General features: G+C 38.5%; 1 protein-coding gene across 3 annotated transcripts in view; it reads right to left on the bottom strand.

Moving 5' to 3' along the window:
• Window positions 1-18206, bottom strand: part of NCAPD3 (non-SMC condensin II complex subunit D3) — a 70675-nt gene extending 52469 nt beyond the window's left edge. For 2 of the 3 annotated variants that reach the window (XM_039253785.1, XM_039253784.1), the window contains exons 1-9: window positions 18099-18206; window positions 15565-15719; window positions 13990-14152; window positions 5839-6023; window positions 5056-5220; window positions 4887-4948; window positions 4594-4681; window positions 2724-2857; window positions 1243-1315 (exon numbers count right to left, since the gene is read on the bottom strand). In XM_039253785.1, the coding sequence (XP_039109716.1) occupies window positions 1243-1315; window positions 2724-2857; window positions 4594-4681; window positions 4887-4948; window positions 5056-5220; window positions 5839-6023; window positions 13990-14152; window positions 15565-15719; window positions 18099-18162 (1089 nt within the window). In that variant the 5' untranslated portion in view covers window positions 18163-18206. Of the gene's footprint in view, window positions 1-1242; window positions 1316-2723; window positions 2858-4593; window positions 4682-4886; window positions 4949-5055; window positions 5221-5838; window positions 6024-13989; window positions 14153-15564; window positions 15720-17418; window positions 17459-18098 lie in introns of those variants that run through there. The other variant, XM_039253786.1, reaches the window with a different exon arrangement.
• Between the last annotated feature and the right edge of the window lie 414 nt (window positions 18207-18620).

Below are 18620 nucleotides of genomic sequence, written 5' to 3'. Positions count from 1 at the left end.
GACACATGTTGTGACACAAGTGGAAAATTAGTGAATGTAACTATTTGGTGAATCTTTAAATGTTATAAGAATTACTAACAAATTTTAGGTTTCAAACTCCTCTGAAAACTAAACTACAGGAAATCTATGAGCCCTCTCCTCAGGAATACAAATTTACCACATAATTTCAGAGAGTTCATAGACCTCCTACAATCTACTAGGTTCAAGTTAAGAATCATCTGTCTAAACTACTATAGAAATGTAAGAGATAATCATAAAAATTTGAAAATTGGATATTTGATGACATTAAGGAATCATTATATATTTTCTTTGGCGTGTGGTGTATTTTGTGGTTTTTAAAGAGTTCTTATCCTCTAGAGGCACATACGAAATATTTATGTTACCAATGGATACGATGGGATTTGCTTCAAAAAAAACCCCCAGTGTTCATATGTGTTGGTGAAGTTATACCTTATAAGGGTATAAATGCCACAGAATTGTTGAAGGTGGGTGCACATCACTCTATTCTATTTATATGTGTGAATTTTTCCAAAATAAAAAGAGTTTTTCACCCAATAAAGAATATTCTGCCACAGGAACATGTAGTGAAAATACTAAAACTAATTTCCGTAATGATAACAGACTCTTTCCCAAAACAAAAATACACACAAACACATGGGGCACCTGGGTAGCTCAGCTGGTTAAGCATCTGACTCTTGGTTTCGGCTCAGGTCATGATCTCACAGTTTGTGGGTTTGAGCCCTACACTGGGCTCTGCACTGACACCACGGAGCCTGGTACGGATTCTCTTTCTCTCTCTCTCTTTGCCCGCCCCCTCCCCCTCTCTCTGAGGATTCTCTCTCTTTCTCTCTCTCTGCCCCTCCCTTGCTCGCTTGTGTGCTCTCTTAAAATAAATAAATAAACGTTAAAAAACTTATTAAAAAAACAAAAAGAACCAAACAGATGTTTACCTTCACACATATTTTATACTTTTATCATTATTATTATTTCTTTGGAGAACCTTTTTTTTAAATGTTTATTTATTTATTTTTGAGAGAGAGTCCATGCAGGGGAGGGGCAGAGAAGGAGACAAGAGAATCTCAAGCAAGTTCTGTGCTGTCAGCACAGTCTGTGACACAGGGCTCGAACTCACAAACTGTGAGATCATGACCTGAGCAAAAATCAATTGTTGGATACTTAACCAACTGAGCCACCCGGGTGCCCTTTTATTATTATTACTAGTATTATTAAAACAAATGGTACCTTGGCACAGATGTGCTGGAGTAAGATACGAAGGACTGGGAATATATTCTCCTTTAGTTCATCCACAAGTGAGCTATTAAAAAAATAAATAAAAATCACATTGTTTACAATACACCTATGAATACATAAAATAGTAATTTTTCTTGACTCTGTTCTCAAACACCATGACCCCTGTGTTTTAGAAAGCCTGAATACGGCAAATATTTACCCCATTTTACGAGCATCATCTCAGTGAATAAAGAATACAGAGTGTCACAGCAAAAAGCATTCACTACATCCCATGTATAGTTTTAGAGAGCTGGTGCCAAGCAGACAACTACAGTCATAGAGGAGCATATGTGCAATTTTTGTATGACTCAAAATTTTTACTATTTACTGAATTTCACATTAAAACTAAAATACAGTGTACCCTTTCCAGGTAAATAATAGATTAAGGTACAGCACCACCGTGTGGTAGTTCAGTGAAATGCTACTATTTCATTGGATTTGTAACAGTACCTCTCCAAACTTTAACCCAAGGTTATTGTAATGCCTAGATTTGACCCATCTTTAGTGCTAAGTTTATCTGTACCATTAGATGTATACTACTGAAATTGGAGACATTACAAGCTGTTAATGGAAGAACCAAAAGTATCTTAGGTAATGTTTAAAAAATCCCTAGTAAAAATAAATAAAATAAAAATATCCCTAGCAAGAGATAGTTGCTCAATGATCATGTGACAGCCCATGCCTGGATTCCAGCAACTATACTCCTCATCTCCAATAACACTGCATCCCTTGAATACCTGCAGGCATATATACACTCTCATATACTTACCACTTCATTCCACCCCCTCCATATTGCATGCCAAATATTCAATAAAGGAGGGAAAGAAAATCCAGTGACATAGCAAATATGTCTTTCCCAATAAAGCTGTGACACAGAAGTTTTTAGGTGAAGTTAAGTGATTCAGAGAGAAAACTGCTCTATCAATCAACTAAAGAAGTAAAAATCGACTTAATGCTTCCCTTTAGGAAGGATTGCCTGTAGGGGGAGGGGAATGGAAAAGTGAGAAGAAACAAGAAAAGGGGGCAAGGAACAAAAAGAAAGAGACTCAGAAGACAGAAATAGAAAAAGAAAAGATGAGACAGACTTTGTAAGAGAGGCAAACACTGAGGCAGATGATCAAGCATGAAAGAAATAACTATCATTGCTCAGTGCCTGACCTTACAGGTATTGGGAATCAAGCTGGAGGCTGGTGCTGGCCCATGGATTACAGATTCTGTATCCCTCAACAATTCTCCAGTGCAGAGGCTCCCAACAGTGACCCAAACCACATGAACCATAGGAGCTCTGAGGTACTTTACTTCGATCCACAAAACCACAACAGGACAGAAATCTGTTAGTTTCCATAGGTGTCAGAAGCCTCGGTCATACAGGGCCCAGAAGACTTAAGGGAGAGTGATAGAGAGAGTAAAATTCCAAGCTGTGTGTGCTTCACCTGATGAATTGGACTGCCTGGTTTCTACTGTTGATCGCTGATGATGTAACAGTAAGTGGAGCACGATGGGCTCCTTCACCTGCTTCTACCATTAATATCACACTTAGCATTTGATGGAAAACACAACCTATAACCTGGAAGAGAAGAAAATTCTATTTAAGGCATAATGGAGAATTCAAGGGCCTTGAAGATAGACATGCAGACCACAGTAAACCAGTCTAAGAAGATAAGTCAGGTTAACACAGTTTTGGGGTGACCACTGGCAATGTGTTTCTTGAACAACTGCCAAGTATTCAATAAACACATGGTGGAAACAGTATGAAAACACTGCTTATAGATAATGACAGGAGTATCATTTACTTTCTCTCCGCACCCTCTCAAACTACAAACCTGAAATTAGGGAAAATAGAGAATTAACTGCCAGTTCTAAATGGCAAAAAAATGCTACTGATAATCTCTCACAGAATCTCTTACAGAAACAAGAATACTTTACACATGCATTTTCCTGAAGTTTACAGTGCACCTTCCAATATATCATCTTATATAATATATTCACCTAACCAATTCATTCATCCTGTAAATAAAACATGTACTGAAAAACGAATATGTGGCAGGTATTATGTTAAATTAATATATATGACTAGACTTTACTATATTTGACCTTAAACCTCACAAAAACTGCAGGAGGTAAGCAAGACATTCCTATTTCATATATATATTATTATTTCCACTTTATACCTAATAAAAGAGATTCCAAAGGGGAACTGTCCAAAGTCAAGTGATTAAAGGTCTGGCCAAACCTGACACTATCTAACATCAAGTTAATACTTTCACAATTAAAAAATCCTACATCTTTAGAGGCACTGTGGACCTAAAGGCATAACTTTCCCAATTCCGCTAATCTTTAAAAATGTTATCAAGAGTATGGAAATTGAAAGCATTCATGTGAAAAGCAGCCATACTTTAAACACAGAAATGATAATGGTATAGTAAATTATAAAATATGGAACATTTTCTAAACAACAGGCATTATGCTCAGCATCTGAAGGGCATTCTTTCACTTACTCCTCCTGATACACCTAAGAAAATTGAGGCTTTGGAAAAGTTGAGTACCTCATATAAGGATACACAGCTAGAGGGGGGTGAAGCCAGACTTGAAACACAGGTGTACAAAACCTAGCCCAAGAGCCTCAAACCTTCTTAACCACCATGTAACTTGCCCTAGAAACTAAGTGTAGCACAGCCATGAAAAGTCATATGCCCTCAGTCTATCACATTATTGCAAAACCTTGTTTTATTAATGATATCCAAGTGTAGTAATACCATAATGCTTAAACAACCCTGTCTCCAATATTTCAATAGTGATACTGATAAGGTAGCTCAAGGGGCAAAATCTACATATGAATACTAATCAGGAATGAGAACCAGTAATATTTCTATAGAATTCTCAACTAAAATGATATGAATGCTATAGAAATACTGAAACGCACATGAAACTTGCCAAGCACTGCCAAGGAAAACTTGAAAATTCCATGACTGTCTATTCATTTCAGAACAACGTGGTAACTATTTCTCTAAATGTAACACTCTGTTCAGTGTTCTTCGTTCCTAATCTACACTGGAACCATTTTTTTATGTATGAAATGTAAAAATAATTTGCCATGGCCTCCAAGTATTTGAATATCAGTTTGGTTATGAAGAACAGGCAGCAAATAGAAGTGGTGATGCTTTTTATGCTACGCATGATACAGAGTCGTGAAAATGACCTAGTTTAAAATGGCATTACATCAAATGCTGCCAATGGTTTTCCATTGTGATTCAGATTCTTTCAATTCAACTAGGAACTAAATTAAATACTTGTCTCCTTTACCTTATCTCCTTCTCCATGAATTGGGGAGCATAGCAAATACAATCCATGATAGGCCAGTTCTGGTACGTATTTTGCTTGGTTAAGGCTTCTAAAAAAAAAAAAAAAAAAGACAAAAGATTAGTTAATGGATATGATTTTACTTGGAATATTCACTAACCCTATAATAAACCACATCCAAATGAATAAATTCTACCTATATACCAATTAGGATAAAATGGCATTTATACTTCTGCAAGAGCAAAATTTATTACACTATATTTAAATTTCAGCATTGGGAGAATTAAGTGGCTCACCTGGCCTGTGTAACATGAAATTCATGAAGAACTGGTTCAAAATTAGTTAATGCAACAAAGACCTGTAAAACAGAACCAAGAAGAGGCCTGTTTATTCCTGTTCATTAAGTATTAGCCAACATCTCTGCCCTTTGAGGTTGCCCCAAGGTTTCTTGGAATTTTCACTTACTTCTATACAATTCTGTATACACTGTGGCTTTTCTTTCAGGGAAAACTTGGACAGAAGCCGTAAGAAATTCTTCAAAAGGTGAAAAATGGCATTTCGAATTTGACAAAGGTCTCGGGCAGAAAAACAAATACTTTCCTCATCTTCCTGTTCTTCTAGTTCATCCACCTAGATTATAAAGCAACGTATGTAGGTGACTGCATAGTAATGCCTAACACTTTGTCCAATGGTTTTCAATGTACTCAGATCAAGTCCGTTAAACCTGAGGTCATGGGACCCTGATCAGGTCCCTTAACTGCTGTCTCCACAGGCAGAACAGTAAATCATTAGGCTGGATGACTATACAGTAGATGACCGCATTTATGTGTCGATGGGAATTCTTATGTTTCTTGGAAGTTTTCTCTACCTAGTCAACACACAAGAATTTGGAATTAATGTTACCCATTACACTCTTATGGACATGAGTCCTCAGGACACTTCAACCATCCTGTCTGATGACTACAGATGATGTGCAAATATACCTGTTCAGATGCTGTCAAACACACCTGGGAACAAGGCTGGGGAGAGATTATGGGGAGATTGGAAAAAGACAAAGTAGAGATATATATTCTCAGCAGCAAATGAAGCCTGAGAAGCAACTTACAGTCACACTGGAAACCTGATAATACTTTAGGGTCATTTGGTTATAATCACAATGCCTGAAGTCACATTTTAATATAAAGTTAATTCTTAAATCACAATCATGTGTTGGTATGGATACATTTTATTATTGCACTTATTTCTTACCTCAATATCTTCTTTCCTGGGTGGCTTTCCTCTTTTCCTATTACCTCTTGGATTAGCCTCAGTATTCTTCGGCTGTTCTTTCTTTCTTTTCCGATTCAAGTTAGATTCCTGAGGCCAGCTCTTCTTTAGAATCTGAATACATTTGTCAAACATCACCTGGTGGAATACTTGATTGGCCACACTGCCTAGTCATAAAGAAGAAAAAATGGGTTAGATTTGTCTTTTAAAAAAAAAAAAAAGTTTATGTATTTATTTGAGAGAGAGAGAGTGCAAGTAGGGGAGGGGCAGAGAGAAAGGGAGAGACAATCCTAAGCAAGTTCCACACTGCCAGTGCAGAGCCTGATGTGGGCCCCAAACTTTCAAAACAACTAGATCATGCATGAACTGAGCCAAAACCAAGAGTTGGACGCTTAACTGACTAAGCCACCCAGGTGTTCCCAAAATAACAAAAAAGTTAAAATTTATCAAAACTCATACACACAACACAGGTTGTATGTGGTGGAATGTACAGTTGAGAGAAATGTAAACAAAGATGCAGTATCAAATTATAATGGTATACAACTACTGTACTACTGTAACCATTTTATAGCCACCTCCCATTCACATTGCAATGAGCTTGAATAGTGTGAGTACCCACTTAACACTCTTTGATGCTAATCATCTCCATGTAAGCAGATGTCTCTACTGTAAACTGTGTATTGCAGGAAAAAGTGATTTCTTGCCATTCTTGAATATTTTTTATTGTGTTTAGTCCAGAACTGCAAACTGTGAACACCAACATGGGGCCTATACGTAGTGCCACTAGTCAAGTGCTCCCAAGAAACAAAGAGAAGTCACGACATTACAAGAAGCAGCCTGGTGTGTACCACAGATTGAGGGCTGCAGCTGAAGCTGCATACCATCCTCTGTAAGGACGAGTGTAAAAATGAAAATTCATGAAGCCACTGATGCAGCTATGCCAGCAGGCACCTTATACTTTTTGTGAAATACCTTTTTATCTTAAATTGGAAATGCAGTGTTAGGGGCGCCTGAGCGGCTCGGTTGAGTGTCCGACTCTTGATTTTGGCTCAGGTCATGATCTCATGGTTTGTGAGTTCAAGCCCAGCACTGGGCGCTGCACTGACAGCACAGAGCCTGCTTGGAATTCTCGGCCTCTCTCCCTCTCTCTCTGCCCCTCCCCTGCTTGTGCTCTCTTTCTCAAAACAAACAAACATTAAAAAAAAAAGAAAGAAAATGCAGCTTTAGGCAGGATTGTTATTAGAAAGGTATACCTATATGATTCAAGAAAAAGCAAAGTCATATATGACAACTTAGAGTAAAAGGGGAGTGAAGGATCTAAAGCTGGAGAATTTAATGCCACCAAAGGATGATTTGGTAACTTTTGAAAGAGATTTGGCCTAAAAAGTGATACGATAACAGGAGAAGCAGCTTGCACCAACCAAGAGGCAAAGAGACAAGTCCCAGACACCGCTAAGAAAATCACTGAGGAGAAAGGACATCCACCTGGACAAGTTTATAGTGCAAACAAAAGTGCCTGATTCTGGAAAGAAACACCTCAAAGGACATTTATTAGGAAGGAAGAGAAGCGAGCACCAGGATTTAAGGCAGGAAGGGATAGATCAGTTCTACTGTTTTGTGCAAATGCAGGCAGGTTTATGACCAGGACTGCCCTTTTCTATATAGCTGTTCACCCTAGGGCCTTGAAGGGAAAAGATTAACACTAGCTGACAGTCCTTTGGTTGTAAAACAAGAAGGCCTGTACAATGAAAACCCATATTTTGGATTGGTTCCCTTGGTGCTTTGTCCCCGAAGTCAGGAAGTATCTTGCCAGTAAGTGACCGCCTTTTAAAATTCTTTTGATATTGGTCAAAGTCCTTGGCCACCTAGAATCCCATGAGTTCAAGACAAAAGGCAGTGATCCACTTGCCCCCAGACACATCTCTAATCCACCCTCTAGATAAGGAGTCATAAGGACCTCTAAGCCTCATTATACATGGTACTCCATGGAAAGGATTGTCAACCCTATGGAAGACAATGCTGACAGAGGGCACGTCATCGAAGTCTAGAAGGATTACTCCACTGAAGATGCTATCATTGTTACAGAAGAAGCCATGAAAGCCATCCAGTCCCAAACAATAAAATCCTGCTGGAGAAAACTGTCCACATGTTGTACATGACTTCACAGGACTTATGACAGAGCCAATCACGGAAATCACAAAAGAGATTGTGGATACGGCAAAAAACGTGTGTGTGTGTGTGTGTGTGTGTGTGTGTGAGAGAGAGAGAGAGAGAGAGAGAGAGGGAGAAGGGTTTCAAGATATGGATCTTGGAGAAATTCAAGAGCTAACAGGCCCCAGGCCTCAGGAATGAATAGAAGATGACCTGCTAGAGATGAGTGCCTCTGAATCAGTGCCAGACAGTGAGGAACAAGACACAGTGCCAGGGCCGCCTGGGCAGCTCAGTCAGTTAAGTTCTCACTCTTGACTTTGTCTCTGGTCATGATCTCATGGTTCATGGTATGGGGACCTGCAATGGACTCTGTGCTGACAGTGCAAAGCTTACTTGGGATTTTTTTTTTCTCCTTCTCTCTCTGCCTCTCTTCTGCTCATGTTCTCTTTCTTACTTAAAATAAATAAATATTAAAAAAAAAAAAAAAAAAAATTATTATCAGTGCCAGAAAACAAATTGATGTTAAACAATCTGGCAGAAGGGTTCCAGTCATTCAAGACTGCTTTTGACTCCTTTCTTTTATGACATGGACTCTTCTATGATATGGGCACTGAAACTACAACAAATGATGAAGAGTTGGGACCATACAGAAACTTTTCTAGAGAAATGAAAAAGCAAAAATTCAGATGGAAATTACAGTGTATTTCTGTGAAATGACACTGTATGTGCCTTTCCTTCTGCCTCCTCCACCTGTTCCATCCCTGGCCCTCCTGAGACAGCAAGACCAACCCCAGCTCATTCTCCTCCTCCTCCTCAGCCTACACAACATGAAGACAATGATGAAGACCTTTCTGATGGTCCACTTCCACTTAATGAAAAATAAATAATCATCATGCTGTACAGTCAATGGTCTGTGCATGTGTATCTTTGTGTGAACATTTAATAAGTGTACAGCAAGAACTATACAAGGTGCTTTTGTGTTCTCATCATCACTGCCTAAGTATTGACTGTGTAGAACAACATGTACAAGACTTGGGTAAAAGTGGACAGCCTTTCCTTACATAGGCATAAGGTGAGTGATATTTAACATAAAATTAATAATGTGTTAGTCTTCTTACTGCTCAGAACTTTAGGGGCACCTGGGTATCTCAGTTGGTTCAGCGTCCAACTCTTGATTTTGGTTCATGTCATGATCTCATGGTTTGGGAGTCTGAGCCCCATGTCAGGCTCCACGCTGACAGTATAGGGCCTGCTTGGGATCTTCTCTCTCGCTCTCTTCCTGTCCCTCTCCTGCTCGCTCTCTCTCTCTCTCTCAAAATAAATAAATAAACTTTAAAAAGATCTTTAGTTTCAGGGGAGCCAGGAAAGCTCAGTTGGTTAAGCATTCCAACTCTTGATCTCAGCTTGTGTCATGATCTCACAGCTTGGGAGTTTTGAGTCCCATATTGGCTAACACATTGTCAGTGCAGAGCTTGCTTGGGATGTGTTCTCTTTCTCTCCGTCCCTCCCCCTGATCCCACATGTGCTCTCTCAAAATAAATAAATAAACTTAAAAAAAAAAAAAAAGAACTTTAGTTTTAAAGAGTTACATTAGCATATAGTATGCCATTTTCTCTGGTAACTGAAGGCGCTATGTATCAGCTATCATCACAGGTTAAGTGTTTTTTTTAATGTAATTATGTTTCCAATGCAGCATTATGAATACAGCTGTAATACTATATGCCATAAAAACTTAGTAATGATTCATTCATTAGTATATAGGCTAGGCTCCCATGAACTAAACTTATACTAGGCTACCATAAAGCAATCATATTGCTGCTTATCAATGCACGAATCATTATACCTATATATAAATATGAATTCTTTTTCCATGTTATCTTTTTATTTCTTTGTCTAGTGTTAATAATACATATAACATCTACAGTGTTTTGTATCCCATAAGACAACACTGATATAGGTACTCACAGCAAGACAATTCATCTTGTAAAGAGATAACATAAGCTTATGGTATCAATAAATACAGTATCGTACTGTAAATGTGTTTTCTTTATGATTTTCTTAATAACATTTTTTTCTCTATTACTTTATTGTAAGAAAACAGTATGAAATAAATATACAATAATATGTGTTAACTGACTATGTTATTGGTAAGAATTCTGGTCAACAGTAAGCTGTTAGTTAAGTTTTGGGGAGTCAAGAGTTAAACATGGATTTTCAACTGCAGAAGAGGTCAGTACCCCTAACTCCTGTGTTGTTCAAGGGTCAACTGTACAATAACATTTCAGAATAGCCCTCAAATATTTTGAAGCTGGATACACTACTAAATAACTCAGAGACGTAAAGAGAAATCACAAGAAAAATCAAAAAACTGCTTTAGCTTCAAAGATAATGAAAACAAATCATCAAAATTTGCAGGGTGCAGATAAAGCAATACATAGGGAAATCTGCCAGATAAGAGAAGTATGAGAGGACAAAGATCTAAGCAATCACCTTAAGAAATCAGAATAAGCAAATTAAATCAAAGTAAGATGGAAGGCAATAGATCAAAATCACTAAAATAAGAAATGGACAAAGAATAGAGTATAATCAATAACATCAAAAGTGGTTCTTTGGAAGGATCAATACATTTACTAAACCTCTATCTAGATGGATGAGAACAACAACAACAACAACAGGAATATAAATTTTCAATCAGACATTAAAGAGGACATATCACCACAGATTCTATAAACAAAAATCCTTCAAAGAAAACTCCAGGCCTACATGATTTCACTATTGAATTCTACCAAAAATTCAAAGCAGAAGAACCACTTCTTCACATACTTCCAAAATATAAAAAAGGCAAGAACACTACCCAACTTAGTCTATGAGGCTAGTATTATCCTGAAACCCAGGCCAGACAAAGGCGTATCAAAAAAAGAGTATTCTTTATGAATATAGATGCAAAAATATTCAATAAAATATTAGCTAATAAAATCTGACAACACGTAAAAAAGATTACATACTATCATGAGGGAAATGCAAAATTAGTTTAACATGAAAATCTATCAACATAATACACTTAATTATTGGAATAAAGAACAAAAACCACATTATCATCCCGCAGATACAGAAAAGCAAATAACAAAATCTAATATCCTTTTATAATAAAACACTCACCAAACTAGGAATAACAACCTTATAAAGGTGATCCTCAAAACAGTTACAGCAAATATCATACTTAAAGGACAAAAGACTGAAAGTTTTCCTTCTTAGATCAGGAACAAGACACAATGCTCACCTCCTGACTTCTGCTCAGTGCTATAATGGAAGTCCTAACCAGGGCAATTAGACGAGAAAAAGAAATAAAGGCACCCAACTGGAAAGGAACAAGTAAAATTATGTCTACTCACAAGCAACATAATCTTATACATAGAAATTCTTATTAGTAACAACAAATAGGTTCAGCAAGGTTGCAGAGTACGAGATCAGTAACAAAAAATCAACTGTACTTCTCTGATTTAAAAAAGGGCAGAGGACCTGAATAGACAGTTTTCCAGAAAAGACATACAAATGGCCAACAGGCACATGAAAGATGCTCAAAATTGCTAATCATCAGGGAAATGCAAATTAAAACCACAATGAGATATAGCCTCACACCTGCCAGAATGACTAAAATCAAAAAGACAAAAAATGACAAATGCTGGCAAGGATGTGGAAAGAAAGGAATCCTCGTGCACTGTTGGTGGTAATGTTGGTACAGCCACCATGGAAAGGAAATAACATGGAAGTTCCTCAAAAATTAAAAATTGACATACCCTAAGATCCAGTAATTCCACTACTGGGAACCTATCCACAGAAAAACACTAATTCAAAAATATAAATGCACCCCTATGTTTACTGCAGCATTATTTACAATAATCAAGACATGGAAGCAACCCAAGATTCCATCGATAGATGAATGGATAAAGATGTGACACAGAAGTAATGAAAGATGGATGGATAAAGAAGATGTGAGATGGAAGTAATGGAATATTACTTAGCTACAAAAAAGAATGAGATCTTGCCTTTTGCAACAACGCAGATGGACATAGAGGGTATGTGCTAAATGAAATAAGTCAGACAAATTATCATATGATTTCACATATATGTGAAAACAAAAAAAGCTAAAACAAACTCATAAATACAGAGAACAAACTGGTTGGGAGAGGGGAAAGGAGAGAGGGCTTGGAAGACAGACAAAATGGGTGAGGGGAAGTAGAAGGTACAGTCTTCCAGTTATAGGATGAATAAGTTATGGGGATAAAATGCACAGCACAGGGAATATACTCAGTGGTATTGTGACAGCATTGAATGGTGACAGATGATAGCCTCACTAGTGGTGAGTATAGTATGAACTACAGACTTTTCATATAGACTTATCCAATCAATATATTGTACACCTGAAATTAATACAACATTATATATCAACTATACTTAAATAATAAATAAGTATATAAATTGTACTTTTACACACTACCAGTAAGTACTCTGAAAATGAAGCTAAGAAAACAATTTCATCTGCAGTAGCACAGAAAAGAATAAAATACTTAGGTATAAATTTAACCAAGTAAGTGTAAGAGCTGTACATTGGGAAGTATAAAATATCATTGAAACAAATTAGAGAAGACCTAAATGGAAAGACATTCTGCGTTAATGGATCAGAAGATGTAATGTTGTTAAGATGGCAATACTCTCCAAATTGATCTACAGATTCAGTGCAGTAACTGTCAAAATCTCAGAAGCCTTTTTTGGGGCAGAAATTGACATGCAATTCCTACAATTCACATGGAAATAAAAGGGACTCAGAATAAACAAAACAATCTTGAAAAAGAACACACTATGATTAAAAATTAAGTATCAACAGCATCCCAACCATAATCTGGAAACATTTAAAGACAGAAAGTAATTAGCAAAAACACTCTCTGGAAAGATTCAAGTAGCCGATAATGAACAACACTCTGCTTTGGCATAAATCTCAACCTTAATCAGAAGGATGTGCACCTAGCAAGGGAAGAGAAGAGTAAAACTGGGTTCCTAAAATCACCACTCTTCTGTGAGACAACTCAGTTCCAACTGAGATATTGCTTAGCAACTCGTCTTTAGGAACCTATTTCGAAAGTCATGATTAGGAGCTTTAATAATAATACAAATTAATGTTCAAGGCTTTATATGTCTTTTTACCAATTCCCAGTCACATAGAATAAATCCTTAACATTTATTACAAATGAATTTGTGTAAACTATGACAAGCAGCATGAATGCTGACTAATCTTGTGATTTTCTTGTCCATATGAACTTTAGGCTCTCCAGCCACATCTCCCATTGTTCCAGGCTCTCTTGCCTTAGGTTTGGGGTGTGTAGAAGGGATTCCTTTATTGCTCACAGGAGGAACAGCCACCTGAGTGCTCTGACAATAAAGGAAGTAGAACAGTGCTCATAAATAGACTTCTTTCCTGTGCTTTCCTTCATTAAGCATTACTAGCTATCCTCATGTTTTCTTTATTAGAATGGTTTTAACCTATTTTTCCATATCTGCATAGGAGAGAAATATATATATATAACACAATGACTCCCCAGCAGTCTTTCTCAGTCTGGATGGGAAATCAGGAGATGAGTGGGCAGTATCAGGTTTTTATACTAGATGGAGGTGGGTGGGAATGCAGCTCTTGTAGCTTGGAAACAAACCCCTTCAGCCTTACCCCTCTCATATTAATTGTATTAGGTTATAGACACAGCATATTAGAAAACAAACACACTTAAAGAAACAAGGGAAGCACGTTTCTTGAACACTATGACATGCCATGTATTTCAGACGTACTCCATTTAATTGGCAGAACAAATCTGTGAGATGGGTTGCTCCTGCCTCATTTTAGAAGTGAGAAAAGGAAATATAAGAGTTCAAAACAATGTAGAAGTTTAAAACAAAAATATATTTATCTTATCATATAAAATATATAAATACCTGGTACTTCCAGCAGCAGAAAATAAAGCCCAGCAGCATGAAGGCCATATTGTCGATACTGCACACTGACACTTTTCTTATGGACTGTTTGAACAAAGTGATAGAACAATGCCACCAGTGCCCTGTGAGAAATACTGTTCTCAATGAAGAAGGTCCATATGCTCTGGGGGGAGGGAGAAACATAGAAGCCAATAATTAGAGAAAGTGGAAAATCTCCTGTTATTTGACTTTTGCAAGTATTTAGTACCTTTTTTCAAAAAAAAAAAAAAGACCAACCTGGCTCCTAATTATGTCTGCTATCTTCTAAGGGATTGAAAAACAAATCAAAATGTAGTACTCAAAGTTATAAAAATAAGTATACAAGAAATTTAAAAAATTAGATTTTCAAAATAATTTGGGGATAGGTTTGAAGCGTATATATTTCTCAAATTATCATAGCCAAAAACTATACTAAGACCTTTGGGACACTCTACTTGTGTTTACTCAAACAAGTTACCCCTCTACCTATATTAAATGTACTCAGAATCATTTATCACTCTAGCTACTAACTGAAGAAATTAGAGCCATTGACTTAAATGTAAATGCCCTATGGGCAATGGGAGCAGGAAAGGAAATACCTCAAAGTTTCTACCTTAGTAGATTTCATAAGTAGCCAAGGTGAGAAAGGAAATACACCCTGGACTATAAACCACTATTTTATTAATTGGATCATTGTTCCATGTTCTGCCAGTTGAACACATGACGAGGAAACGGGTTATTTCTATAAACCGAACAGCAGGAACTAAATATGGCTTATCCGGGAGTACCTTTAAAAAAAAACACAGGCCCACGAAAGTTCAAGCAATCAGACTCTATACTTCCTGCTTCCCTGAAGACAGGGAAAGTGGCAGGCAATGCCTTGGCTTTGCCACACCACTTAGCATGTACTACTTTTACAGAAGAGCCCATTTAAGATCCTGTCAGCACGCTGCATTCTTTCACCATGAAACTTCTGGAAGAAATCACCTCCTCCCTTTATAGCAGTTACCTCTTCATTCCTAATGCCACTTCAGCTCCACCCCACTTCCCTGTAACGGTGACCTGCAAGGAGGATCTAATCACCTCTGCAGGGTAACTCTGTCTGCCCATGACCTCTGCAGCACTTGGTACTTGGCCATTCCCTGGTCTTCATATCAACACTCCCTACATTCTGATTGTGTGCATGCAGGTAACCCTCGTCCAGCTTTTTCAAACCTGTCCTGACCTCATGCATTGTTGCACTTCTTCACTTCTTTCCTAGTCTTCCAATTCACATCTCCAGTGACCCATTACATCTCTCTAAGAATTTCCTAACAGAATCTCACATTCAAAACCCTAAAACCGAACCTGCAATTTTCCCACCTGACTTAGCTATCAGCTATTAGGACTTTCTAACAAATGAACCACATTCTTTATGCTATTCTTACCATGCTCCTTACAAACCGTATACTATAAACACTAAGCTTTAGATTATAATAATGGCTTTCATCTTCCACTTCTAACACCTAAAAACGGTTTTCTTTGTTTCTTCCTTCTTTCCTTCCTTTCTTTCTTTACCTCGGTAGATCCATGTTCTTCAGTAGCAAAGGGGAAAACACTTTCATATAGTTTTGTGAATGCGTTCAATCCAGTCTCTATGATTTCTGCTTCTATGCTGGGATCCAAAGGCTCAGTCTCTGTGAAATCCAGTTCCCACACTGTGTCCACCCATTCTAGTGGGAAAATGCAATGAAATTAATAACTCTTCTATCACAAGTAAAACACCAATCATTTAAAAAAATTTTTTTTTAATATTTATTTATTTTTGAGAGAGAGAGCACGTGCACGCACATGAGCAGGGGAGGGACAGAGAGAGAGGAAGACACAGAATCGAAAGCAGGCTCCAGAGGCTCTGAGCTGTCAGCACACAGCCCAACACAGGGCTCGAACCCACAAACCATGAGATCATGACCTGAGCCAAAGTTGGACACTTAACTGACTGAGCCACCCAGGTGCCCCTACACCAATCATTTTAGATGGTAGGTTATTCAAAAAGAAGAAAGTTACTAGCCACAGTTCACACAGAACTATACAATACAGGTGTAGCATAATTAAAAGAAAGCTGAAAAGGTTAAAAAATCTTTTTTAAATCAGAACTGACAGCTGCTATTAGACTGATCATCTTCTAAAAATATCAAGAAGGAACACACATTTTAGATATGACAGTTTTACAGCATGACACATCAAAACACTAACGATATGGCCACCCCATAATTTCATTCTGGAGAAAAGAGAGGCTAACAAAAGACTGCCTCAGATGTCCCTTTGTAAAAATCTTACAATCAAGTTAATAAACCCAAATAAAGTATATAGCACAAAGGGGCATGTGAAGCAACTGACTGTTTACCATACTTTAATTATTCAGTCACTCTTTCCTAATCATTCTCTTAACAAATATGATCCTCTTCCTAAAAATGTTCTTGTATCTTTTCCTGTCTCTTTTACTCTCATATATTCTCCCAATTATTTCATATGCATATTTTAAATGTATACAAACCAGTATTCTTACCTCATTTCTGGATTACATCTACCCAAGTCTCAATGAAAAAAGAAAAGATCTGGTGTCAGGAAATAAACAAATTCAGGGGAGCCTGGGTGGCTCAGCTGGCTGAGCATCCAACTTCACCTCAGGTCATGATCTCACAGTTGGTGAGTTTGAGCCCCACATCAGGCTGCTCGCTGCTGTCAACACAAAGCCTGCTTTGGATCCTCTGTGCCCCCTCTCTCCCCCCTCCCCCATGCTCGCTCGCTGGCTCGCTCTCTCTCAAAAAAGTTCAATAAATGATAGCTACTATCATTATTTTTACAATGAATCACTGTTAAAACAGTAACAGGTATGTAAAACACTACACAGCATAACAAAAATATTATGGGGGAGGTGGGAAGGATGACAGAGGTGGGAAGAATGATTCTGCTTCAATTGGACCTAAATGGGGGCATTTACCAGGGAAAGAAGTGCAAAAAAAGTGCATTCCAGACAGAAAGAACAAAGAGAAAGAAAGTATAACCTGTTTAAAAATGAACAAAATAGCTACAGCACTCAGTCTTAGTGTGAAGGGGGAGAGTCATTATTAGTATTCAGCAGTTACTATGTGTCAGGTACTAAATCAATCTTCACAAAACTCCTGTGAGGTGGTATTATTATACTTCCCATCTGACATGTAAGGAAACTAAGGCTTAGCAAGGTTAACCATCTTGCCCAGTGATACAGAGATGGTAAGCTGTAGAACCAATCCCACCCACTATTTTGACTCAGAAGGTTATGCTCTTGGAAAAGAACACTACAGGGAATGGTGAAAGCTCTTACGGGGCATGGCAAAGATTTGGTCATTTATTTAAGAAATAGAAGGGACGCATTAAAGGTTTAAAGACCTGACAGGGTGACGTTGGTGTTTTCAAAAGTGATCCCAGTAGAGGAGTGGGGAATGGGCTGAAGGAGTTAGCATGAGAAAGCGGCTTGGATACTTCAATTGCATAGGTTGGCTCTGAGGGCTTGCTGCTGGACAGCAGCACCAGCAAAAGGAGCGAGGAGGACCCGGTAGACATCTCTGAGGTGAGGACAAGCATGAATGATGAAGGAAAAATGTCATGACTCCCAGGTTTGTGGACTGGCTGGTACCACTAGCTGGCTTCAGGAATCCGTTTCACGCATGCGACGTTTGAGGTGCCTGTGAGATATCTATCTAAACCAACGAACATTAGGTTCAGGGAATAAGTCTGAACGAAGAAATAGATTTGCTATTTAAAACCCCAAAAATGGATGAGGTTGTCGGTGAAGATCTGCGGAATAAGCAAGGCCGAGAAAACATGAAAAGGAACTAAAAGATCAGATAATATAAGCACCCCCCCCCTTTTTTTTTTTCTGTTCCTTTACTAGGTTGAGCACTTATTCAAGAGCCGGCTCGCTAATGCCCTGGAGTGCACAGACCTGGAGATCCCAGACTCCGACAAGAGCAGCGCCCCACCCCCACCCCAGGCCTGGGCAGAGCAACGCAGCAGTTGCAAAGCACCTCAGCTCGGCCTCCCCGACACTCACGGCCTCGTTTCCTCACCAGGGCTGAGATCCAACGGGCACCAGGGCTGCAGGCCGCTCCCAAGGCCCGGCAGCGCCACCATTATCTCCGAAGGACCGGCTAGCCAACGCGGTGGTCAACTTTCAAAGCTCGCTCCCGCGCGCGCTCCAAGGCGTTCCTGCGGACCAATCACAAGGTGGGGGAATTTCCCACCGACTAATCATCGCGCCCAGCCGTTTCCACTCGATTAACCAATGAGCAAAGTGTTCTGCCGCATGCGCAAAGAATGGGGAGGACCGAGGACTGTAGGTTGAACCAACGTTCCACGGGGTGATTTCTTAAGGTTTCCCTTTAAAAGTGGGGGTCGACAATTAAGTTAAAGCTTGAAAGCGCTTTTCTCGCCTTATGTTTTTTGATGGGACGACGCTTTAAGGGGAACTTGAAACAGGATCTTCCCTGTATTAAATGTAACCTTTACCCCCATCAAGCGACATTTCCCGTGAGTGTCAAAGGGCTACCTTTACCCTGTCAGACAGCGTTCGAACGTTGTACATATTCGAA

This window comes from Hyaena hyaena, unplaced genomic scaffold, assembly GCF_003009895.1.
Source record: "Hyaena hyaena isolate Hyena2069 unplaced genomic scaffold, ASM300989v1 scaffold_465, whole genome shotgun sequence".
Classification (NCBI taxonomy): domain Eukaryota; kingdom Metazoa; phylum Chordata; class Mammalia; order Carnivora; family Hyaenidae; genus Hyaena; species Hyaena hyaena.
The sequence above is the reverse complement of the archived record's forward strand: the minus strand, read 5'-3'. Positions and strand labels throughout refer to the sequence as shown.